This window comes from Pagrus pagrus (assembly GCF_965226575.1).
Source record: "Pagrus pagrus genome assembly, chromosome: 15".
Lineage (NCBI taxonomy): Eukaryota > Metazoa > Chordata > Actinopteri > Spariformes > Sparidae > Pagrus > Pagrus pagrus.
This window is the reverse complement of record NC_140199.1, coordinates 14,070,580-14,096,991: the sequence shown is the minus strand read 5'-3', so window position 1 is coordinate 14,096,991 and position 26,412 is coordinate 14,070,580. Positions and strand designations below refer to the sequence as shown.

Sequence of the window (26,412 nt, the reverse complement as noted above, 5' to 3'; positions counted from 1 at the left end):
GCTTGTCTGCACAGGCTTGTGTGTGTTAATCTCTATGCATGTAGTGTGTGTGTATATATATATATATATATAAATAAATATATATATAGTGTAATGTGATGTGTGCGCCCTACTCGTGTATCTGCATGCGCCCGTGTGCCTGTAGAGAATACACACTCTGATCTGTGGGAGTGCAGAATGAGTAATACTGTAGCTGTACCACTTTTTCAAGGGAACATTATTAGCTATTTTTATATGGAGTTTACGCTGGCACTCACCGCTCAACTGGCCACCGCGTTTACACTGAGCTACACCGCTCGCTGCCACTCGTCCTTAAACACAACACCGGCCTCATTCCCGGGAGGCTGTTAATGACAGCCTTTGTAATCTGATGTGTGGTTCTGAGTGCTGTAATCTTGACGAAATCTACCTTTTCTGGAGCTGCGAGGGAAACACTGTGATGGAGCGGTGAATATTAATAGGTGGAAGACACTCTATCCTTGGTTGACTCAGATCAGTTGGATATTTCTTTCTGTGAAATACACAAGGTGGTGTTAATTTGACATCATTGTAAAGAAGTTGGTGTAGCTTCTCAAATAGTGGCCAGTGTATATTAGTATAGGGCCTTTACTTGATACAGGCTTATATTGGAGACGGATTTTTTCATATTTTTTCCAGTTTGTATACTTGTACATATTTGTGCACATGTATTTTATAATAAAATATAATAACAATTTTATTATATTTTAGCAGTTTCCCCTTTTTCTGATTAGCTACCTGTCTATAATGTTTGCCACTAATGCAGTCTTTCTTAATTTTTATTATAGTTGTTCTTTTCATTTGACGTTCATGATGTTGTGCTTCTCTCAATAGAGTTGCAAAGTGGAAATGCCCATTTGTGTTGGAAGAGTTTTTCTGCACTCTGTGTTGTTTAACACAGAGACATACAACTCTCCCAGATAATGTAACAATCATAAAGGTTTATGTTAGGACCACCAGTTTCAATTATTTCTATTGTGTTTCTGAGAAATCATGTTTTATCTTTCATTTTAGCGTGACAGATGACTCTGAATACCCATTAGCCTCAGCCACCGTTGCCATGGAGAATAGTCCAGTGAATCTCAACAGTAGTGAATTCAAAATGCTTCGCAGATACTGACAAAATGCAGCACCATATTTAAGTAAAAGTGAACTGATTTTAACTGCAGATTAAAGATCAGCTTTCTCAGCAGCATGATTTTTAGCTTCCAGCCATCATGAACAGAATTTTAAGCTTGGTGACTGGTGATGTCTCCCACTGAAGTGCACCTTGGGAGTTGTAGTTAACTTATTTTTATGTAGACAAGCTTGTCACTTATACATTCAATCGAAGAACCAGATATTTCCAATGATTTCTGATGATTTAATTGTGGGAGATTCAGGACAATCTAAGCCTTAGATGAGCTCCAACTGTAAGTCATGCAGTGTTGAGGATAACATGTTAATGTAATCACATTACATTTGTCTGTAATGCAGTTTACTGGGGTGCCAAATATAGCTCCTCCTACTTTGCAGCTCTATGAAACGAAACACTTTCTGCAGATATTTCCCCCTGGAAGTCTTCCAGCTGCTGAAAGGACATTATTCCTCTCTTTCCTGGTAGGTCTTTAATGTGCTGAAGTGCTGAATGTCATTGATGCATCAATGAAATAAAAAGACAGCAAAATAGAAGCAACTGCTATAGATATGTGAATGAGAACAGTGTTTGTGTTAAACAGGACACGTATTGACATTAAAGGGGCCTTATGTTGTCTCGGAGAAGAAATTCGAAATCAAAATTTTAATATTTAAAAATAAATATTTATTTTTTCCAAAACTGAATAAACAAGCTGTCAGAGGAAAACAAGGTCCCCAGAACACTGGTTGAAGCTAGAACGGTGGCAGGGTCCGCCACATATAAATGAAGCAAAACAGCATGAAATTGTGTTGTCCTTTAAGGTTAGTTTGTGTATTCAGTTGTCATGAAAACGAAGAGAGTTTGTTTATTTAGTTTGTTTGGGCATCAAAAATTACGTAGTGCACTTTAGTGCCTTTAATTGAGAGCTGGTAATTATCTGAAGAACAGTTTTTTATCACCTATAATTAATGCAACATGTCAACAGTCATGACACCCTTAATATGAACATTTTGTGAGCTTGCAAATGTCAGCCTGCTGACAGCCTCTTCGTTTCCCTTGTTGACTTTTACTGTGAAACATCAGCAGAAAGAGCTTCAAGCTCCAGCCCAACAATGAAAATTCAGTTTGCTAACTGCAAAATGGATAGGAAGTTAGATGACACGCTTACCTAAACATGAAAATTTTGTCATTATCGCCTCGCCCTCATGCGAATGGAAAGTCAGGTGAAGTCCACATAACATTTCTGGAGCTTCACAGCAAAACAGTGTGGCAACATTCTCCTAAACAACTGAAGTAGATGGGGTCGTACTCATAGTCTCTGGAAACCCAGTGATCCCCAATTGACTTAAGAAAGACATTATTTACAGCTTTGACAAGCAGTTGATTTTGAGTGTTTTTGGAGACTCTACCATTATTTAAGAATTTGCAATAAACTCAGATGAGGTGGTTATTTATGTTGGATACCCAGTAGGAGAAGTCAGTCCTTTGTACGAATGACACTCCTACACACACACTTTTCACTTTCTCGACACATTTCAACACTAGGATGGCTTTACACCATCACAATGCTTCTAAATGCTTTGCCACACTAGTAATGGGGAGCCTAGAGACACACACAATCACACACACACACACACACACACACACACACACACTCTGGTGGACCCCTACTGGCAGGCGTATCCTTAACACAACGTCCCTCGGCAGCACTTGTCATCCGCACGTCAGAAAACCCAACCCCCTTCCTCCCACACACATACACTTTCATTTTTTTTTCTTTTCCAACATCCCTCCATCTTCTCATCACACACACACACATGCACACACGCACACACACCCCTCCCCCAGTCACTGACCGGTGAGTCGGTAACGAGGCGCATTTCACCAAGAGTTTTCTCCCCTGAGACAAGCTCGTCTCGCTCTGGTATTGATCCTCACCCTCCCTCCTTCCCTTCATCCATTTTTCTCATCCTTCCCTTCCTCCTTCCCTCTTTTTCCCCCCCCGCCCAACACCCACCCCATCCACCCTCTGACAGGAGAGTACAGAATAAGTGGAGGAGCCTTCAACAACAGGGAGGCAGGCGGGCGTCAGATGTGGCCAACACCACAGTCTCTCTGTCTCTCTCACCCTCTCTCTCTCTCTCTCTCTCTCTCCTCACACTCATGGATGAGTGATGCCTATGACAGACTGCATCCTCTGAGAGCCCCTTCTGGCAATTACTACACACACACACACACACACGCGTGCAAACACACACATGCGCTCGCACGTTCTCATCAGAGACTCCCACATCACTTAACCAGTTGTCTTCAACTAAAAGGGCTGAGCGGAAACACTCTATGGCCTCTACTCATCAACCTCTCATCACACCGTAACACACACACAGACACAGACACAGACACACATATACATGTACACACACTCTTAGAGCTTGTTGTTGATGACTATCTCTACCCCCTCTCTGTTTCTATTGATCCCTGTGTGCCTCAGTCCACATGCATGAGTGAGATGTTGATGGGTCCTCAGCGCTTACTCAGCCACTATAGGAGCTCAGACGCTTCTACATGGATATGACTGTGTACATATATGCATGTTTGTATTATTTGTATGTTCAGAACGGAAGAAGCTTCTCGGATGAGAGGTGAAACGTCTTCAGGAAACTGAAACAAGTCCAGTTGCCCACGATATAGCACTTAGAATTACCATCAACATGTTCGTATTATGTTTGTTTCTTTATTTGTGTTACCATATACACAACTATCAGCTGCATGGGATAGTTCCCACAGAGCAGTCTGAAAGTTAGATCATCTGCAAATCTCCACTTCCTCTTCTTTTCACCGAATATTATGTGTGTTCATACTGTAGTTTGTGTGATCAGTGACAATAAGAACAGGTTTGACTGGCTTTGGGTCCAACTAAACATTCCTTCGGGTGAATTCACTTAACACTTTAATGTCCATACAGGTACAAAAACAGCACTTCAATGTATTCATAAGGGTACAAATGAAGACGATGTGCTAATACATGAACAAACAACATAGGTTTGAAAAAATATGAGTAATGTGTTTATGTTTTTCTGTCCCAGTCTCTTGTTCACAAAGGTGAAGCTTGAGGAGTCCCTCTTCGGCCCGGCTGCAGCCCTGCAGACCTGTGAAGAGATGCTGCAACACTGGCAGAGCCGCTATGATGTCAGCCGATCCAGGTGAGCGTGCACGTGCGAGATGTGATTCTTTGCTTTTTATGAATGTGCAACAGCTCACCGCTCAACTGATTTTACTGCTATGCATTATGGAGCTGGGAGGGGAATTGGTATTGGTATAATCAATGGGGTATTGATTACCTATATTGTGTTAGTGTGTGTGTGTGTGTGTGTGTGTGTGTGTGTGTGTGTGTGTGTGTGTGTGTGTGTGTTCATGCACTCATGCATTTCTCATATATTGTGACCATGGAATTATAAGGTTCGACGTGCGAGTGGAGATACTGTGCCTGTCACATCTTAAATAGCAAAACTGATGTGCAGTAAAGCGCTCTGTTGTCCATTATCATAACAGGAACCTTAAAGGTACTCTAAATATGCAATTATAGTGTTTGAATTTAGACTTAAAAACATGCTGTCAAACAGATTTCCGCTGAGAAAACCATTCATACAGTTTTTTTTACAGCTTTCTCTCTATATTCAGTATTTTTGATTGCTGCTGTTCCTGTGTCTAGTGTTCTTTTCGGTGCTCTTCTGGTATTTTATCTGCTCCCAAATTTTCTTGTAGCCTGTATTGCACTGTACTGCACGCAAAGCCAGTTAACAGCATGGTAGTGTTAGCATCACATCATTAAAATATTCAGGAACCAGCTGAAAAAAATCTAGAAGGGGATCTATTATGCTTCTCCTTGTAAGATTATAATTATAGCTGAAGATATTAGTATTAATATGGTGCTAATAAAGGTTATACTGCAGACTATTGTTAGTCTCTCGACCAGCAAGATGACCCCGTAGTCAGTACAATAACACAGTGAAACCTCTTGCTGATCAGGTAAGAGTGGGTCTATTAACACATATTAATCAAGGGAAAATAATTAATTGTGATTTAAGTAAAGCATTATCAAAATCAGAATGTGTTCAGGGACTGAACCGAAAAATGTACATAAACCACAAACAGCGTCTTTATGGTCAAACATTTATTTACCACAAGACGTGACAACAACTACAACACATAAACTAACTATGGCTACAAGACATTACACAAAGACAAAGAGGTTGGGGGGCTGGACTGGGTGTAAATGGAGCTGTGATCAGCAACACAATACAATAACACTCAAACTCTTTTGTTATTATATGTCTATGAGGATGAGGTGGTATTTATTCAGTCTGATCCGTGTGTGCTGACCCTTGGCAGGTTTACCGAAGCTTGTCCAATCAGAAGAAAGTGGGCTTTTAGGGAGGGTACAGCTTTTTTCAGACAGAGAATATATCGAGGGGCGTTTTGAACTGTGACTCACTGCATTTGTGAGTGTGTGAGGTCATTATGTTTCTGCTCAACTGCACAAGTCTTCATGTATGTGTGTTGCAGTGAGACAGATGACAGCAGCAGTATACCAATGGCTGAGAGGGCAGAGGTCAGCCCTGGAGCCAGGAAATCCTCCATCCACCTCACCCTGCCTGACTTCCAGGACGCCTCCACAGGTCTGCCCTCTCTTTTTAATGAGGGACTGCCACTGTACATATTTGGACTGTAACATGCTAAATGGATTATCTTAGGTAAACACATCCTCCTTTATCTCTGGTGTTGAGTAAATACCAGTGAGAAAGGTGAATGTGTAGGTCAGACCAAATCCCGCAGCATTTGACCTATTGTGGATTAAAACGATGTTTGCCTGTCTGCGACCCAGTTCAGGGGAACAGATGTTCTGTTTAAATATCAATGATCTTACTGACCTCGACACCAGGATCAGGGCTCTGTCCACTTGCCATCGTGTCACAGGAAATGTGTTGATGCTCTGAAATTAAAAGAGAATGACTAGTTTGTTTTCCATTCAGCATGGCTCTCCCCTGTCATTGTATTATAAATACAAAATATTAATTGTGTTAAAGTGTAATCACATTGCCAACCAGGATTTAGTCTCCCACTGTTGCGTAAAAAGGTATGATAAGATTCAACTCTGATGGTTGGTGTTTCCTATCCCTTCATCACTCGTCCCAGGTTCGCTGAGCCCTTCTGTTGCAGCGTCTCGTCTTGAAGCGGCCCTCTCTGAGGTGTCGGACATGAGCTCCATCCGTCGTCAAGGACCAACCTATATCTGGACCACCCTGGAACGCATTTGGCTGCAGGCTGGTATGACAACAACACACAATTTTTAAACCTTAGGTTAAAAAAAAAAAAAAAAACCTCTCGCAAAACTGGATTTCATATTTTCTTTCTTTTTCACTGTTTTTTCGGGTGCAGGTCAGTCAATTACCACGCAGTCATGGTGTGTACTACCTGGGAGTTCATTAGCTGTTGACCTGGGTGAACAGGGAACCTTGTAGGCCATATGGTATTTATAAACTCTAATTTAAAGAAAGTTGGCTATGAAAGCTGGCCATCGACAGTAATCAGCTTACATGGGTTTCTGTTCCCTAGTATCATTACGCTTTATCAATAATAATCCGATTGGTTAGTGCAAAATGGACAAGGTATTGATTTCAGACAATTAAAGCTTTCCAGTTCTCTAGTTTGTATTTGAAAGACTACTGCAATACAAATCTAACCAAACTAAGAGTTTACAGCCATGCTAGCAGCTGTATAATAATGCTTAATGCTAACATCAGCACACTAACATGGGGGGTGTCTTTATGCCTAAAATAAAATTCATGGCAACTATCAAATACATAAATGCCAACCTCATGGTGGTGCTAGAGAGAAGTCATGGATCTCCAAATTAAGTAGTCTTCAAGTCAAGTCAGTTTTATTTATATTTATAAATCACAAACCATATTGCCTCAGTGGGCTTTGCAATCAACACAGTGTACAGTATCAACCTCTGTCCTGAGACTCTCCATTAAAGTGAGGAAAAACTCCCTCAAAAAATCCTCTTAGACTGCAATGGCAAAATATCTGATACAAGCAGATTACATAATATCATCCTCTGAGGACCATTAAATTGTGTACAAGGTTTCATGGAAACCCTCCAATCAGCTGTTGAGACATTTCAGTCTAGACTAAAGTGGTGAACTGATTGACCAACGGAGATGCCGACATCAGCATCCATAGATGCCAAAAACAAGACTTGGTTGCATACACTTTTTGGGTCATTGTCGGATTCGACATTTTAGTTCATTCATACCGCTCTTGATTGTTTTTCCTCCTATTTGGCAAACAGAGAAAGCTCTGACTTTTAGGGAACATGCGGTGTACCTCACGGACCAATACTTAGACCATGCAAGCTTATGGCTAAGCATAAATATCTCCCGACATTAACCTCAGCAGGGCTGGAGACCTCGCCCCTTCATGTTAGATGAAATGACCTCAGCGGACAAATCCGGATCAAACTAGAATAAAAACAGGAATATCTGATGGCAACCTTTGAATGAAAATCTTCTCCACACACACACACGCTGTGCTGTGCAGATGCTGCTGTGAAAGCTGTGCAGCCTGACGGTCTTACACAACTTACTGACCTGCTTACAAGCTCAGTTGAATTTCAATCTCTCTGGGGAGTGAGATATCGTTTATTCACTCGGTACGATGTGAGCTAACATTTTAGTCACGTTTTTGAGCACTGCAGTCACAGAAATTCACTCCGGGTCACCTAAAGGACGGAAAGCCCTGTGTGGCAACAAAACTCTGCCTGTGATGGTATATTTATAACCTTGATATTGTCTAAAAATACATAATTTAATGTGATTACTGAAGCCATTTTCTGTTATCTCTGCCTTCACGAACAACTGTAAACAAGGAAGTTTTTAACAATTTTGTGAGTAGGACCATTTCAGTCCCATTAAAGACCACATAGCTTAGTGCACACTGTACCTGCATACATGTGGCCACTGCTCTACTAAGGGCAGAATGGCAGTGATGCATACCGCTATTACTTCCAGCCCTTCAGCTTCAGTCTGCCTGTGGAAGTTCACAGGAGAGCAGAGCGTTGATGTGAAGGGAGTGCAGAGATGCTCCACACAAACAACACTCCATCCATCCACTCAGCTGGAGTGGACGAGGCTTGAGAGCGGGAATCTACACAGCAGCCGAGTGAAGGCAGTGATGCAGCCAACATACCAGTGTGATGCAGTACAGGATGAGTGGATGGGTGGAGGGGCCTTGGGGTCACATCCCCCGTGGCCTACTGTAATTTGAAGGGCATTTTCTATGTCCGACCTTTGAACTCTGGTGTTCCTCTGCGGAGAAAATAGAACATGCTCGCTGCTGATTTGCGTGTGTGTGTGTGAGAGCAGGGGTGTGTCCCCACGAACTCAAGGCTGAACCAGTTGTACCCTTGATCCCCCCGCTCTCCTTCCCAGCATTCCTCTTCTCATCGGTCACTTCCTCTCTCAATCTCACATCCTCATCAGCCACATAGGAAAAAACACACACAGAGGGCTCTTTAAAATGGATGCACTACGCTATGTAACTTTACAAGCACGCGCACGTGTACCTGCAAACGTATAAATGGACTGCATACATTCATGCAAGCGCTGATCTGATCTCTTAGATCTTTTTTTTTTCTGAGAGCTCAGGTGAGGAGCAGGAAAGGGTCTTACATAACCAGAGAGCATTCACTGAATCCTTTTTTCCCCGAAGTGAAGCTATGAAAAGGAACCCCGAGGCTGGGAAACGGCTTTTTTTACATCTCACAGAGGTAGCATGCATGCACTAAGTATTTCCCATCTGTGCATCCATGAGACACAGGTAAACAAACACAACGTCCGCTACCAAACACACACATGGGCTCACACAGCGCTCAGGAGCAGACGGCGTGTACATTATATTTGTACAGCATGGTTCACTATCTCTCTCTGTAACACACAGACACACAGACACACACATACACACCGACGACAGCGTTGAAAGCTGCAGTTTCTTTCTCAGGGTTTCTCTGGGTGTGACCCAGCATCCACTCATGAGAATGATTGACAGCTCCCTGCGCTGGTATCCCCTCCAGATATTGGTCAGTTTCCAGCCTCAGGGGCGGGTCCCTCCGGTCAGCTCTGTGTCCAAGTCTTATTGGACAATGACATGCTTGTAGGCGTGAGTCCGTGTGTGTGTGTGTGTGTGTGTGTGTGAGTCTGGGGTTTGTCCTCATCTTCCCAGCTGCAGCAAAGAAAGGAGGCAGGCGGCTTTAGTATGCAATGGCCATATTTAGGCAAGACTTTCATGACTTCCCAGGCACTACATCGCTCCCACTCTCTCTTTCACGCTGTGTGTGTTTGTGTGTGCGTGTGTTTCTGTTGGTCCATCCAAGTGTAGTGTTATGTGTATCCGAGCACTGCACAGTTTACATTTTAACATGATGCTGCTGAACTCTCACAGTTAAGTCATCTGTCACATATTACTGATGGGATCTCCTTTCTCTCTCCCCATGATTATCCTTTCTCCAACTTTCTCATTTTTTCCTTCCTTTTTCTCCCTGTATCTCATTCCTTCTCTTTGACCTCTTTCACCCCTCACCATCCTTGTTCCCTTTGCTCTACTCTTGTTGCATCTCTCTCTTTCCCTCCTGTCCCTCCCCTTTCTTTTCTTCCTCTCTTTTACCCTTTTTTCCTCCCTACCTCCCCTCTCACTTTTCTCACCCTTCGACCTCCTCCTCCCGCTCCATCTCACCTTCAGGCGAGTTGTTCATGGCGGACGGTCGGCTGAAGGAGGCCCAGTTCTGCATCGCCGAGGCCAGCGCGCTCTTCCCCAACTCGCACTCGGTGCTGCTGCAGCGGGGCTACCTGGCCGAGCTCCGGGGTCAACTGGACGAAGCCAAAGGCCTGTATGACAAGGCCTTGGCCATCCATCCCACAGGAGAGCGCATCCTTGTGCACATGGTGAGAGACAGTGAAAGCTTTGGAGGCTGTAAAATTAAATTATAATTAACGTTCCGCTCAGTGGTCAGTATGCACGTACACATACACACACAACATGCGTGGATACACTAACGCATTTGCTTTATTTGCGTCCATCAAATTACCACTGACATAAGAAGCAGACTGAACACGTGCATACACTCATGTACAGCTAAACACACACATCTATACACACATTTTCAGTGCTTTACTTGAGTTCACTACATTACACTGATTGTTACGCAAGAACTTGAGAATGAAGTCTCACACTCGCAGTCTTGTACTAACACACACAGGAATGTTCACAAATGTTTTTTCTTAAATCCTCTAAATTAGATTAGGCAAAATTTATTTCTGTCAGCTCTCTGTAATGTGCACACAAATGACACACACACACACACACACACACACACACAGCTAGGTGGCTGAGAGCATGTAGTTTCTCATGTACATCATCCAGCAACAACAATGTCCAAGCGCTGCTTTAACAGAAACGGGTAAAAGTATTAACAAGCCAGCTGCCTTAACTTAAACGTGCGTCATAGCATTGCGCCTGACAAGGGATGAAAATTAACACGTTCACCTGGGTGTTGAGCTTTCACTGCAGCCGATCGGAGCTGGAGCCGATAAATACCCAAGACTTCTGCAGAATCATGTGCAGATAATACACATTCACACTGAAGACAACAGCCAGATGTTAATGGGTGTTAGTGTTTTTTTTTCCAGTGTGAAAAGGGTAATAAAAAAAGGTAGAAACACAAAGGCATGCACACACACCTAAACACACCTGCATACTGATACCATGCAGGCCTTCAGCTGCGTATATACGTACATTACAGTATAATGTGCTGGTAAAGTCATGGCATCTACATAATGGTACCTATTGAGAGAAATTATAATTATATATATATATGTGCATTACTAACTTAACATTCATATAATGTTTTGAGTTTATTTACTGACATCAATGAAAAATATTCTCCATCAGAATCTCCAAACAACTAATGAAAATGCCACACTAACTCGCCCCTTTGAAACTGAATAATACCGTACAAAGTAAACCAGTTTATAAATAAATCATAAAGGTAACAATCTCTTTGCTTTGAAAGGATTCAACAATCAATATGAGGTGGAATATTTGTGATTCCTCATCACAGCAAACATGTATCCTGGCATGTTTAATCAATACCTGGTCAATACCTCATTAGGTTGAATCAGGTGTGCTGGTAGAGCTGAACAGATCCCTCCTTTTTTTCAAAAGCTGTGCACTAGATTAGCCTTGTGTACATAACCTGACTATATGAAGTCGTAAGTATGGTCCCTTTCTGAGAAAAACACAAATGTTAGCTGATCACATTTGCATTTTGAGTGTTTAATTCAACAGAATTTATTCCTCGAGCTTGCTATTAGCTGTTAATATTAGCTCGTGAGCTGGGCGCAGCCATGTCAGCTGCTCATAATCATTAGCAGTGCAGTGCTGTACTGTGTCAGTGTCAGGATGGTGGTCATTACGGTCTTAATTATCACATTATGGCTCAGTCATATCCTGTTAATTTCTTGTGGGCAAACTTTAAAATGACAGAAAATAGAAACAAACAAACTTTGGTCCACAAACAACACATGACAAACACTGCTCAAAGACTTGCTTTCTCTCTGCTGATCATCACTCCCCCACACTTCTTTCATCTGAGCAGATCCTCTCTCTCTCTCACACATCCGCACTATAAAGATCCTCTCTCGCCCACTTCCTCCCACTCCCTCGCTTAGTCTGTCTTCCAGATGATCCACTGGATTAACCATAGCTGCTCTGACCTTTGAACCCTCTCTGTTGTCATGGTGAAGGGACCGGAGAGGGATATTCCTCAAATCCAAGACTCAGACTGCCTGACACGCACTCATGCACAATGTCTGTGGTCTCCATAGTGACCATAGATGTGCTGGTTGATATCTCTATGACTTAGGCACTGGCCACCTTGTGACCACATAAGGCTAATGCTTTTGCTCCTACTGTGCACTTTGGTGTGGGTGCGTTTCTCTGCATGTGTGCGTAGTGCAGCACAGTCCCATTGGGGTAGACGGAGGTACGAGTCTCTTCCATATTTGGCCTGTGGGAGAACCAATCCCAAGGGGTGAAAAGTTGAATCGAAGCCAGCTGGCAGTGTCCTACTCTGGGTCTCTTACAGGGCAGATGTGTCCTCAGTCTGCAAGTGTGTGTGTCTGCAAGTGTGTGTGTGTGTGTTAAAGCATAATTTTGCCTTTCCTCCATGGATTTGGCGTGCAAGTGGACTATGAGTGCATTTTTAAAAAAAGTCAACTGTACGTACATACTTGGATTAAGACGCATGTTGTCGTGGGCACTAATAGATTAATATAATTTTTTTTTAAACGCTACTACACAGAATACTAGATGTTGTGGATTATGTATTAGACATGCTAATGGAGCAGTGTGGTAAATAGTCGCATCCTTACATTGTGTTGGAGCCTAAGTGGGACAGTGTGTGGGACATTTTATTTGGAGCGCTGCCCATATTTCAGCCTGCCAGAATACAACCTACAGTTGCTGCTTCTCTGTGGCTCTGGCTTCATGCATTTATTTTTATACTGTATCTGCTGTGGACACTTTGTGTGCCGGTGGCCCATTTATTCTGCTCTGCCTTAAGGGGAATTCTGATGACATTCTTGGTTGATATTCTTACACTTGAGCTATTATTCTGCAAAAGTACATACTGTACTTTCCTTGAATGTCCTTAAGATCTTCTCCAGCTTTCATTGTGTTATTAGGGCAACAGATAAAAGACGACATGGCTCCACAATGAAACTTCCCCTGATTTTCTTTGTGGATTATTTATTTATAGACAGAGTATCATTATGAGACAGTATCATCAGTGTGAAGCCTCTAGAGCTTTAAAAAATACATTTTATGCACTTTATTATTTGGGTGTTTTGCCTTTGGCCAACATACAGTGAAGAAATAAACAGGAAGTATATGGAGACAGAGCAAGGAGGGTATCCAACAATAACAGTGTCATGTTTCCCCATTTTTTCATGGTTTCATAATAACTCGGATATCTAATGTTTATTTTTGCACATTCAGTTTACTTTTACTTTTTTTCTGTGGCTGCTGAAAATGCATTTCATGTAGCTACACAGAAAGTATCGGTAGCTGCCTGTCCATGAAACTACAATAGCATACAGTGTGTGCAACTTTTATATTTCACTGCTTAACTACAGAATTTGGATAAAGCGGGTACATCTAAAGTTATATGTTGATAGAGCTGGGTCTCAGCAATTGTGCAATATTTCAGTGCAACCTCCTGAGTTTGTACTTTTTTGGTTAAAAACGCTTTGTCAACACTGTCAGACACCATAAAAAGCTAATTATTCCTATTTATTTAAGCGTACATAGATTCCGAGCCTATAAAGCATTATGTCTACAAGTACACATGGATTCTATTAAACATTGAATATTCACAAATCAGTACCACACGTCTATGTGTCAAGCTAGAACCAGGAGGCAATTAGCTGAGCTTAGCATTACGTTAACGACTCAGTGTGGGGGAGCGTTTTCCCCTGGCTCTCTAAAACACAAACAGAAATGGATCAACCGTGATTTGATTTAACTGGGAGTCACGTACCATAACAAAATCTTGGCAAATAACGGCCACAGAGAAATACTTGGCGATGAAAGTGTTATTCTCTAAACAGACAAGGAAACCCACTCTAAAATCACAAATTGATTGTTACATTTGTAACTAGATACGACATGATAATAGGTGAGCTTTGAGCTGTCAGTAGGTGGATTTCTGAACTTTGGAAAGGGCCGGGCTAGCCCTCTCTTCTCCTGCTGGCCTTTAGCTTCACTTTTTCACCAGTGTAGACACTTTTCTGGCCCTTGCAAACCAAATTTCAAGCATTTTGACTGACATCAGCAGTTAAATGTACTCTTATTAGAGCAGAACAAGCAATGAAGCAAAAGGATGTGTTTTTTTTACATTTAAGTCAACATTGCACAGCTTCCCCCAAGCCAACTGGAGTGGAGTGAAGTTGTAATTTTCTCCACAGTAGCCACAGTAGACGAGGAAAGGGAAATGTGAGTAAGGGAAACCCGTAACTGGTACCATACAGCAGCTCAGCCGCCCCTGTGGTGTGGTTCATAGCAACACACCACGACCATCTTCCCTTATTCGCCACACACCACTTTACTCACTCCACCTCTACATAACAGCATCAACCGTGTCCACATGGTTTTTCAGTGTGTGTGTGTGTGTGTGTGTGTGTGCATGTTTGTGTATAACAGCGAGGGAGGGAGAAATGCAATGATCAGACAGTGACTCACAGCTCTGGTCAGCTGCTGGTTTCAGAGTATTTTTGGATGGATGAGGGTGTGGTAGTGAGGGAAACCAGTATAGGACTATGGTATGCTGTGTGTGCGTAAGTGTGTGTGTGTATGAGCTAATGGTTAGCTACAGATTTCTAGTTTAATGTCTTGTTGGGTGTCACAGTCCAGAGGCTAAACCAAAGCATCTATTTTGTGTTATTCCCTTCGGTATTAGCCATGTCAGCTTTTACACATCAGTCCGTCTGTGCTGTTAACCTCATTATGGTAAGTGTTTGGTTGATGTGTGTGTATGCGTGGTATGCGGCACATGTGTGTGTGTGTGTGTGTGTGTGTGTGTATGTTCTGATGGGTAGCTGATACTGAAACACAGCCCAGCCTTGCTTCCGGCGATGGTATGAAATGAATCTGACCCACTCCCAACATCCTCCACATCTCATCCCTCCTGTTCTGAAGCCCAGCCTGCTCTGAGTCAGCTGCACACACACACACACACACACACACACACACACACACACACTTTACTTTTCCTTCTCTCCAACAGAAGCATATTCATACACTGCTTCACATATGCATGCATACTCTCAAGGACGAGGACTTGCTCATTGAATTAATCGCGTTCCAATTATCAAATGCCCTCATCTCTCTCTCTCTCTCTCTCTCTCTCTCTCTCTCTGTCTCTCTCTCTCTCTGTCTCTCTCTCTCGCCCTCTCCCTCTCTCTCTCTCTGTGGATGGGGGTGGTTGTCAGCTGATTAGATAATGCAAATACATTATTTATAACACTTTGCACGTTCTTGCCGCTTTATGGGATTGCCTAGCAACCAGGGAAATATATTCTATTGAGCAAGACCTCTGATAACCACGGAGAAAGAGAGAGAGAGAGAGAGAGAGAGAGAGAGAGAGGAAGAAAAATTCGGGGGGGCCTCACGTCAGAGAGCCGATTGGGAGTTGGCTGGTGCCTCCGTTGCTATGTATGGCTCATCTGGGCTCACTTATTTTTTCCTTTTTCTTTGACACCTCTCTCTTTTTTCTCTCCATCTCTCTCTCTCTATTCATTGTTCCCAGTTTAGCTCTTTCTCGCTTGCTCACACTTTCTTCCTTCCTTACTTTCTTCCTCTTCCTCCCCTCTGTGGCTCCTGTACCACCCCTTTAAATCATTCCTTCATCCTTCTCCTTATTCTTTTCCTTTCCTGTTGCTATCTTCCCATGTGACTGTGTACATGCAAGAATGCGTGTGCCATCTTGACTTTTATACCGTTATATATTTATCTATCTGCTCTAATCTGTAGAGCGGTGAGAATGTGCTTTGAAATACAGGATTCGATTGTAGATGCACAGTATATGGTATTTTACACACACCACATTAGGTACACATACCGTACATGCACATGCTATTTGCCATGCAAACAGGTGGAGATGCTCAGCCTGGTCAATATCATATCATGCTGACAGGGGACCTATTGTGCACTTTTCCAGCTCAATACCTATTTTTAGTCTGGGACTCCACTAGAGGAGCTTTTCATGATTCACAGTGAAGAAAAATCCTTTGGCTCTATATTAATCTCCTTAGTTCATCCTCTGACTGTAACACATCCTTAGCTCCTGTCCCTTTAAGGCCCCCCTCCCTAAAAGCCCACTTTCGTCTGATTGGACAAACATCCGAAAGCCTGCAAAGGAGCAGTACCCACGGATTGGCTAGTATTGCCTCATCCTCTTTCCAGTCTACTTGTTGAGGCCCTAATTTATTCCCTGATTCTGTTAACTGAATAATATTTTATGAAGAAAATACTTTGACGGTGGACGGACAACTTTACTTGTCTCTTAGCTTATTAGCTCAGTTAGCCATGCAGCTATTGAGCTCATTTAGCAGGTACAGCTAGCTGTCATTTTAGCTAGCTAACTGTGCACGGACTGGGAGGTTGTTTACATCTGTAACACAGGAGTTTTGGACTACCCCGGTTAAGAACCCAGCATGGAGAGTCAGCTAATAGGACCGCTAACTGCATGGCGAACTGAGCTAACTAGCTAACATTACAGTTAGCAGCAGTTAGGAGCTAGTTGCACCAACATGTAAAGCTATCGACATGCTCAGGCAAAGCAGCTAAAGGACATCAGACGGAAAAGCAGGAAATGTTTCTCCAAAATAAATGAAGGAAATGTCGCTCAGTTCCTTGTCAAAGTAGGAAAAAACATTGAAAAAGTAGTCTTCAGAGCAGCCTGAATCTTAAGTTCCTGCTACAGGCATTACATTTACCTCATTGGCCAAGTTTAATGTGACAGCCCAACAGTGTAACATTACAGAAAATAAGGAAAAGCGTAACAAGCCTCCTTGAAATCTCACTATTTGCAATAAGTTGGTCAGTCTTTACACAGTCATAGTGCTCAGTCAGACGCTGTCTACATGATCTGACCCAGGCGACTTAACTTTGACTTTCCAAGAATCTGTCTAGTATTACTTTGAGGGAAGAAAAAAAAGTGAAACTGTATATTAGGTGGTTATGAAATAAGGGAAGTTCAAGCCAACATGACCGAGGTAAATACAGCTGCCTCGGCTCACCTCACGTCTCCCTGCCTGCCCAGACTTAACCACTGATGGGATTAAAGGTTCAGGTAAAGGCTGTCCTCCTGGTTCAATAGCAGGGCATTAGGCCACTGGGTTACACTGTATATGTGTGTAGTAGATGTGAGCCTACAGGCTTTCAACAGACTTGGGTTACAAGGTGGGTGACATCACACGCCCTCTGGCTGCCATATTGCATTATTATGGACCTTATGGACCTGGGCTGCTCACACTTAACATTGTCTAGACTAAAACGACATAACAATTTCTAACTTTGTACCTAAACTTAACCATAACTTACATAACATATTCATATTTTCCTGTTGGTCTAGTCAGTCTCAGCTCTTCAGCTCTACAGGCAGCCTGGTTGACAACAGCAGACTGCAAGTCTAAAATTAGAGTTCAGCTGTCTCCACACTGTCTAAGACGTTAATTTCTGTGATGTATTTTTCTGGGAACTAGTCCATATCACCATTATGTCACCGATTGATTTTGTTTTTTCTTTTAATGTTAGTGTGTCTCTGACTAACCAGCAGTCTGATCAGTATCTGGTTAGTTTAGTTGGATCCAGATCTAATCACACAAAGCCTACACTGTGACTTTTAATCAATGTGTGGTTTATACATTAGCTGAAGTTACATCCTATAGTTTCTATACAAACTATGATGTAATCAAACGTTTTTAATGCTTGCTCGAGGCAGAAAAAGTTTTTGGCAATAAAGAAGTTATCTTATAAATATTATTCCCATACATAAATCTCTGTGGTGGCTGCTTAGCCGTAGTTGGTACGTTAGAATATTACAAAGTACTCCTTTGGTCTTTGCAGAGTATGAAATATGAATAATATCAGCTGACACTCAAGAGCAAAAACTAATTTCCCCAATGCTAATCAATCCCATAATCAAATCTCTGTTGGGTGTGTTTGTTTGTGACATTCAGGAAGCTTTTTTTCTTTCTCTTCAATCTAGCTGATGGAAATACACTTGATTAAATGTTATGTATTGTTTGCAGCGTTTCGAAAAAGTCTGCTTAAATTTAGCTTGAAAGATGGATGGAAGCACCACTGCCCACTCGCTCAGTTTGGCTCAGCTCAGTTCAGTTGTGCTTTAATGGCACGACAAGAAACGAACCTGCGCTGCCAAGCTCGATGGGATCAGCTGAGGTAAAACTGGAGACAGATGGCTGGGAGTAATTAAAGCGAAACCAATAGATAGCCTACCAGTTTTATCAGTGTAATGCCAGAAACACTTGGTAGCAGTCTAAATGTTCTTGAACACATTTGTTCACTCACTTCCTCTCCTGTTTGCCCCTCGCTTACTCCCTCAGACATTTTGTTCCTTATTATTCACTTCCCGTTCTCATGCCAATGGAAAATCTTTCCCATATTGCCTCTATGTCATGTTTATCTTTCTCAGGTACCTTTTTTGTCTCAAACTTAAAGAGTTCAACATTTTGGACATATTTTTTTCTTTCCCAGAGTGACATAGGGAGGTAGATCTCAATCTCATGTTTGGGTTAGCATAAATACTGGAGGCCGGTGGAAACAGCTTATCTGGCACATTAAAATTACTCAACATTTTTGTGAAATATGTGGTTATTGAAGTTTGGTGGCATAGTAACTGCCTGTGCTGTAGCTAGCAAGCTAACCGCGATGGTGGCCAGCGGAGAAATGCTAGCGCTAGTAAGTCACAATACTGTAGCTCTCCAAGTACTGATTTTCTCCGTTTCGTGTAGTTTACTCCCTCTTTTGTTCGCAAGATAAAACATGATTTCATGTTTCATTAGTTTCATTGAAACAAGCTAAGGAGCCTAGCAACTGCTTGCTTATCAACTTCACCACCAAGGGGATAATAAGTTAACACAAGGGTTCAATGTAAGGAGGAACTACAAAAAGGAAATAAAAAGTGCATAACCTAATTGCTGTGGATGTATGAAAAATGGAAATTTGCAGAGATTTCCATTGAACCAGCAACACTAAACACAACTGCCGATTTCAGTCATTCTTTATCCTTCACACACCACTCAGAGTTGAACACAAGTGCACCACACAGCCTGTTTAAAATGCAGCATCAGTGATACATGCATAATGTGTGTGTGTGTGTGTGTGTGTGTGTGTGTGTGTGTGTTTCTGCTGTTGTTCATTAACACGTCCGGTCAGGTGTTTGTCAGTGTAACAGTCTGGAAGATGACCTGAGTTTCACTCTGTCACTTTTCTTAATTAACTGAGCCAGTATTTGATGTGTCACTGAACAGTGCTGCAGCGAACTGACCAGGTTATCATTGTGCTCTTGGTCAAAACGCACACGTTCATTGGTGACCCACAGTCCTAAATGAAAATATGTGAATATGTGCATGCAGATACAAACAGGACCTATAGGATCTGAAGCCACAACCAGGTGTATTTTATTTCATTTAATTCATCTGGTCCACCCTAATGTCTCACTTTCCCTTGGCTCTAAAATATCATAATTTTTGGCGCCACTGATTTGGTTTTTTGGTATGAATGAATATTTCTCTGTATATTTAGGTTCCTAAAGTAAATACTAGGCTAATAGTAAAGCTCTTGTCAACATGCATGTTTATTTGTGCAAAATGTCATCAAAGGATACAACCTTTTTTGTGTTCTCATGTTACATATTCTCCGCATGAATTCATTGTACAGATAGTTCATATTTGTACTAAGGCGGGGCATTCATGCATGTGCATGTATGTGTACTGTAACCTCTCACCCCTCCACCCCCAAAACATAGGTCTCCCCTGAAAGACTAGTTTAACACTGGTTAGCACAGTTTATTCTAAATACATACTTGTACCATCATAACTGTAATAGGCTACGATAGATACTTCATTTTGCACATTATGGGGCTCCATTCCCTCACAGGTTAACACAGTCAAACAGTGCCATTAGCAGAATTTTACTTCACCGCCATGAATAAATCCATTCACAGCAGTGATTCATGGATATTATGTTGCCGCAAAATGTAACCGTTTCAAATGCTGGTGTGACCGGCCTGAGGGTTGTCGGGTTTGGTACCGTCATACCTACAGAGACCATTACTTCATCCTCACGGTACATGCTGTCTGGCAACACACAGTACAAGAGAAGCCTTTTAGGCAGATGGATAAACTGTTGTTTGTCAAGAAATAATTAAACAATTAAACAAACAAGATTACTCACTACAGTAATTAATTCAAACGTAGTGGTTTGGTAGGCTGACACATACACTTTGAACAGAGCCAGGATAGCTGTTTCCCGCTGCTAAGCTAGTCTAACCATGTTTTGTAGCCAGCTCTGTACTTAAAGCGCAGATCTGAGACTGATATTCTCATCTCACTCTCAAAATAACAACAAATGCTTTATCCCAAAATGCTGAACTCTTCTTTTAAGTACAGAAAACATTTGGCCAGTGTGTGTGTGTGTGTGTGTGTGTGTGTGTGTGTGTGTGTGTGTGTTGTGGTGTGTGTGCTCTCCTGTCAGCTTGTCTTGTTCGGCCTCAACTGTGTTTATATCAGACCACTGTATATACAGTAGTGTTTATTTGATTGAGCCGCTGACCTAGAAGGATCAACTTTTCCATGGTTACCAGCATAACTGACATGTGGCACAGATGGAAGGGTGTGAGTGTTGGTGTGTGTGTGTGTGTGTGTGTGTGTGTGTGTGTGTGTAAGCCCAATAACTGACTGTGTTTATGCTAGGAACGCTGGAACAATGTAACCCCTGTGAGTCTGGAGACAAGAGCACAGACGGTGTGATGTGAAAGCTAGTGGCCAAACCGTCAGCAAGAATACATCATGCAACCCACACACACTTGTTCATGCATACACACTCTCATAGACACACACATGCATAGAAACAAGCTTGTAACCCTGTATGTGCATCCTGTGACAGGTTTTCTCCGTACCCAAGAGTTTGGATCTTCCTCTGTGTTTTCCTCACAGCAGCAGTGAAGAAAAGGAGGAACAGAGGAAGAGAGAACATGTGTGTGCGTGCATATGTGTGTGTGTGTGTGTGTGTGTGTGTGTGTATGTGTGTGCTTTTATTGAAAGTTGCATCAGAGCCCCTAGACAGCTATGTGAATTTCAGCCCAATTAATCTGGAGCTTGTGAGCAGAGACTACATAACAAGACTCGTCTGTCTGACCTCAGGCCAGCTCAGTGTGTGTGTGTGTGTGTGTGTGTGTGTGTGTGTGTGTGTGTAACAGATAGTCAAAGTAAGGGAGGGGATGATATTGTGCAAGCTGCCTGTTGTCACCTTGAGTGTGCATGTGACACTGTAGCTTGTATATGTGTGTGTCTATGTGTGTGTGTGTGTGTGTGTGTGTGTGAGACTGTTTTTGACTCCATGCTGTTGGTCAGTTGCGTGACGCCCTTTTCTGCCGACCTCTCAAACACACAGCGCCCCAACTGAGCTGAGTCTCTGAAGAGACAGAGCACACTTACACACTCACACAAAGTTCTGCATGACCTTTAACATGGTGACAACAGATATCATCCATGATATCCTTCACTTTCCCACATGTTTTCCTTTTTACGCACACACACACACTGACAGCATTTTTCTTACACATCGGCTTTAACAACCATGTATTCAACTTATATATCCATATGATGACATTTCGTGTACAGTTAACATGAGATGCCAGTTACATACTTTTCATTCTGCGCTTTATCAGCTTTTTATGCCTCACACACACACACACACGCACATATACAGTACATACATTCATACAGTATCAAACCAGTTAGTGTGGAGATTGCATGCATATCCACCACTCTTCCTGGCACAGCCCTGGGCTGTAGTTTCCCAGCACGCAACTGCAAGTGAACTCTATGGAATTACATGTTCTGTAAAGGAACGTACCAACGACTTTGAGTGTTTTGAACAATTCAGCACAAACTGTGTAAACGTATTAGTACTGATTTTTTGAAAAAATGTTAAACGCCTTCTCTGCTTTCCAATAGAGCGGAGGTGACTTAAATTAAATGTGTTTGTTTTTTACGAAAACTGTCGCGCAGTTCCACATTAGTTAGCAGCTGGGGAGGTAACTAGCCCCTACTCTACAGGAGAAATACAAATTCTTGTAATTTCAAAGTTGTCATGTGTTCATAGTTGACATGCCAACATGAGCCAGGGGTATGCCTTGTATTTAGGAATCGAGGGTGTGTGAAGCCAGTTCCTTCACTTTAAGGATGGGACTTCTAGAGAGCTATGTACAATCGCTGGGGCTAATGTTAAGCCATCTTGGGTTAGGCTGCTCGTCAACCACAATGTCATTTTCTCTTTCTACACCTGTTAAATCTCCATGGTGCAGTGCCAACGCTGGAGAAAAATCTGGCTCACACCCACCATCATTCTGGTTATATATATATAATAAACACTTGTTTGGATTTCTTTAAACCAATTACAATCATCTTGGACTGTGTAATATTATATTTGATGGACAAGACAAGCCCTGGCATTAAAGTGGCTAAATCTCCACAGAGGAAAAGGATAGGTTTAGTTTTGTAGCATTATCGACTAGGGCAGGGTTCAGAGAATTTAAATAGAAATAGATACTGAATACAAAGATGGAGCCCATTCAGTCCAGTGAAGTCTAGCCTCCAGGTTTACGTCCTGGTTACGCAGCTCGCTGAAAATGCGCAGTAGACCCCATCCACAAGTTCCAGCTCGACCCATATACTTTACATTGTAATGACGTCACATATTTTTAAATCGCTGTACTCGGCTCTTGGAAAGTTGTACAAATATAAAACCTCTATGGATCAAAAATTCATAATAGACAATTAATAATAATTCAAGTAAACTTACAACCTAAACTGCAGGCAGTTCACATGGCAGTTCCAGCACATTCAGGTTGCTGATTTGTCTGCTGGGTATGATTTTCTGGATTCCTGAATCTCAGATTACAGTTCAACCATGACTAAAGACAGCATTGTAATGGATTAGCTGTCTAGGCAGTATCTGCATTAAACTACATTAACTGAGACCAGTAAATAACAGACCTTTCCTTTTACCTGAAAGTTGGAAAAAGACAAAGTATACATAACATGATTGAACAAAAAAATGGTCCCCATGACGAGGCGAGCAGGTTAAGCACAGATCCACTGTCCTGACTGTGTGTGTATCAGTGTGCCTGACTCCCAACACACCACATCATCTCTCAGCACACGGCTGCTTCTAATCCCATGATTTGTGGATTTTTTCCCTCCAGTTGTACAGTCCCAGTTGAATATGACTCTACTTAAGTGTAGTACTGTTGGTTGTTGTTGCCGTTTTTCTTTTTTTTGTCGTACTAAACTAGTCCACAGGACAGCAGGCATTATAATCCAAGATTTGGATTTTTTTGGAAAAAGCCACCATCTGCTTACTTCTACCTCACATCTGCTGGTCTTATCCTGCCATGACAAACGTTTTAATGGTCGACATTTGGGAGAGAAACAATATAGTACAAGGTACTGAAGTAAAATGTAATGTCACCACTCTTTATTGTTAAAAGGCATGCCACAGGTCAACCTTTAGGTTACAATCACTATATACATCACTGCAGAACAACATTTCTTATTTCTCCCTTGTCTTTTATCCATCTGTCCATCCAGGGCCATCTACTGGTAAAAACTGGGCGTGTCCACCTCGGGGAAAAGGTCCTGCGTGATGCTGTTCAAGTCCACAGCACCTCACACGAGGCGTGGAGTGGTCTGGGCGAGGCCCTGCAGTCTCGGGACTCCAGCCAGGCCCCAGACTGCTTCTTGACAGCCCTGGATCTGGAGGCTTCCTGCCCCGTCCGGCCCTTCACCATCATCCCCAGGGAGCTTTGAGGGGTCTGGGCTGGGGTGGAGGTTTTGGTTTAAGGAGGCGGCCTGTTGCTGGATAATTATACACTGATGTAGATACATTGAAAAGCAGTGCTTGCTGGAAAAATGTCCCTTAAATGCATAATTTGACATTTTGGAAAAAGGCCTGTTTGCTTTCTTGGCAGGAGTGTGATGTGGAGATTGATACCACTCTTATATCTGTTATATCGAGTTTAAGCTACTAGATGGTTAGGTTAGCTTAGCTTAAGAAATAATCAAGCAAATCCCTTTTTTCTCCCTGTTTTCAGTCCTTATGCTAAGCTTGACTAACCCACTCCTGGCTGTATCTTCATATTTAACAAACGGATATAAATGTGGTATCACTCTTCTTATCTAGCTTTCAGTAAGAATGCAAATCAGCATTTCCTTAACAAGTATATTGTCAATAACAAGGCATGCACACATTACCCTTTCAATTTCAGTGACTTTCATTGTCAGTCGTTCAGTTTTGGTCTAATCGTTCCCAAAATACTATATGAGCATTCCTAGCGTCTGTTATTAATAGGTTAGCTGGTGCAAATCAACAAAGGGATTCAGATTTTTGCAGAGAACAGAGCGATGTGTAGCGAAAACAATGTTATAATGTAAGTACTGTAACAATGTACATCTCCTATGGAGTTATGAGTACAGAAGTAATAGCTCTTTTGCAATTAGTGACAAAAGAAATGTTTAATAATCAGAATCACTGGGTTTCATTCTAATGGTTCCTAAATTGCAGAGATGTGCTGGTTACATCTTGAGACTGAATGTGTGTTGTCGTGTTATATGTGGAGATGCAGATACATTGATTATGTATAAGCTGTCAGTCACTGCAGCAGCTCCACTGCTGCTTACTTTAGCCTTTGATGTTTTTTTGATGATCATGTTGATTGACGCAGCTTTTATGTGCGCACACGCACACACACGAACACACACCCATCCTCTCGTCTTCAAATGAGAGCTCACACGTCTCCCGGCAGGGGCGTTTGTGTATCATTCCATATGTCATTATCATGTATGTGTGTGCGTGTGTGTCTTCATATTATGTATCCTCATGCGTGTGTGTGTGTTTGTTTTAAACCCTCCCTCTGGGGTGTTATCAGTCCCTGTTTGTTCTGTTTGTACGGTACAGTAGGCGACTCATCCGCTCATAATGTGTGTGTGTGTTGTTTTTTTGTTGTTGTTGTTGTTTTTTTTTTTTGACTCATCTGTTCGTAATGCTCTCCATTATAAACAACAATGGCTTTTAAAAAATCACTGCTGGATGCTGTGTCTTCACCTGCCTTGTCACTTGTGACTAATGGACATCACTTCCGAGTGCCTAACCACATTAATGTGAGCAGTGGGACTGGGCTGCCGGCTTATGTAATACTGCCAGCACAGTTTTCTGCCTCCAAACTCCCTCCTCCTCCTCCTATCTCTCTCTCCTTCTACGCTCTCTATGTCTCTCGCTCTCTCCCGGCTTGCCTGATGTGATGTGATGTGGCTTGGTTGCCTAGCAGCCATCCCCTTGTTTGAGTAACTGGGGAAGCGGAGAGATATCTGGTCTGCTGAACAATACACACATACACAGGCAAGACACACACACACACACACACACAGCGAGAGGCAGATAATGCCCCCGTTGTGTGGTTTTACAGGCTTGACAGTGTCTGTTTGATGTCTGCTGTTACCATGTGAGGTATGAGCCAGCTATAATCAATGTCTCAGGCTGGTGTAAATTGATTTGTGTTATGGGAAGAGTCCCTGCCTTTGCTCTCAGCAAAACCCCCATTTCTTAACCCTCTCCCTCCCTGCAGGGCTACAAGCTCTAATCCCTGCCTTCTCCTGTCTTTTTATAAAGCTCCACAATCGCCCACACTCCCATCGCTCCCGGCACGAAAATCCCTCATTCATCAATACTTCGATTTCCGCGCAGGAATTATCGATCACTGTCGCCTCTTTTCTGCCATCCGAAAAATCTATTTTTACTTTTTCCCTCCTCGCTCGCCGGCTCTCCCTTGTTCCATCCTCTCCTCATTAGCACTGTGTGTGACACCTACACAGGGGCTTCGGGAGATGAATGGTCTAATCCCTGTGGGTAAGGGAGTGAAATATTACATGGTGCGCTCACACATGCACAACGCACACACACACGCTGACAATGAGGGGCACAGGAACACATTGTGCGGTACAGTACGCATGCTTAAATACACACTCGGGCACACACACACATGCCATGGTCTTGACAGCTCTGGTAAAAGGAGACGGATTAATGGAGGAAGCGGCCTGCTGCAAAGCCTCTCAGAATGACAACGGGCAGATGAAGCTGACCGAGTGTCAACACACACACACACACACATACAGTATATACACCTGGGATCAATGAGCAGAATGCATAATATCTCATTGTGTATGAGCGCCTGCGTCATCGTGATGTCAGAGCACCCGGGCGTGTCGCTCTGGTTACGCTCTCACTTCTACACCTGAGCATCACAAAACAGTCTGTGTGGGTGATATGAGGGTGGAGTCATGAGGAACAATGGGTAT

General features: G+C 42.5%; 1 protein-coding gene across 1 annotated transcript in view; it reads left to right on the top strand.

The window, feature by feature from the left end:
- Nucleotides 1–25,047, top strand: part of ttc7a (tetratricopeptide repeat domain 7A) — a 48,609-nt gene extending 23,562 nt beyond the window's left edge. Inside the window, exons 16-20 of the mRNA XM_084374743.1 lie at nt 4,222–4,338; nt 5,702–5,814; nt 6,332–6,463; nt 9,935–10,137; nt 23,650–25,047. Coding sequence (XP_084230869.1) covers nt 4,222–4,338; nt 5,702–5,814; nt 6,332–6,463; nt 9,935–10,137; nt 23,650–23,868 — 784 coding nt within the window. The 3' untranslated portion in view covers nt 23,869–25,047. The remainder of the gene's footprint in view (nt 1–4,221; nt 4,339–5,701; nt 5,815–6,331; nt 6,464–9,934; nt 10,138–23,649) is intronic.
- The last annotated feature ends 1,365 nt before the right edge of the window (nt 25,048–26,412 follow it).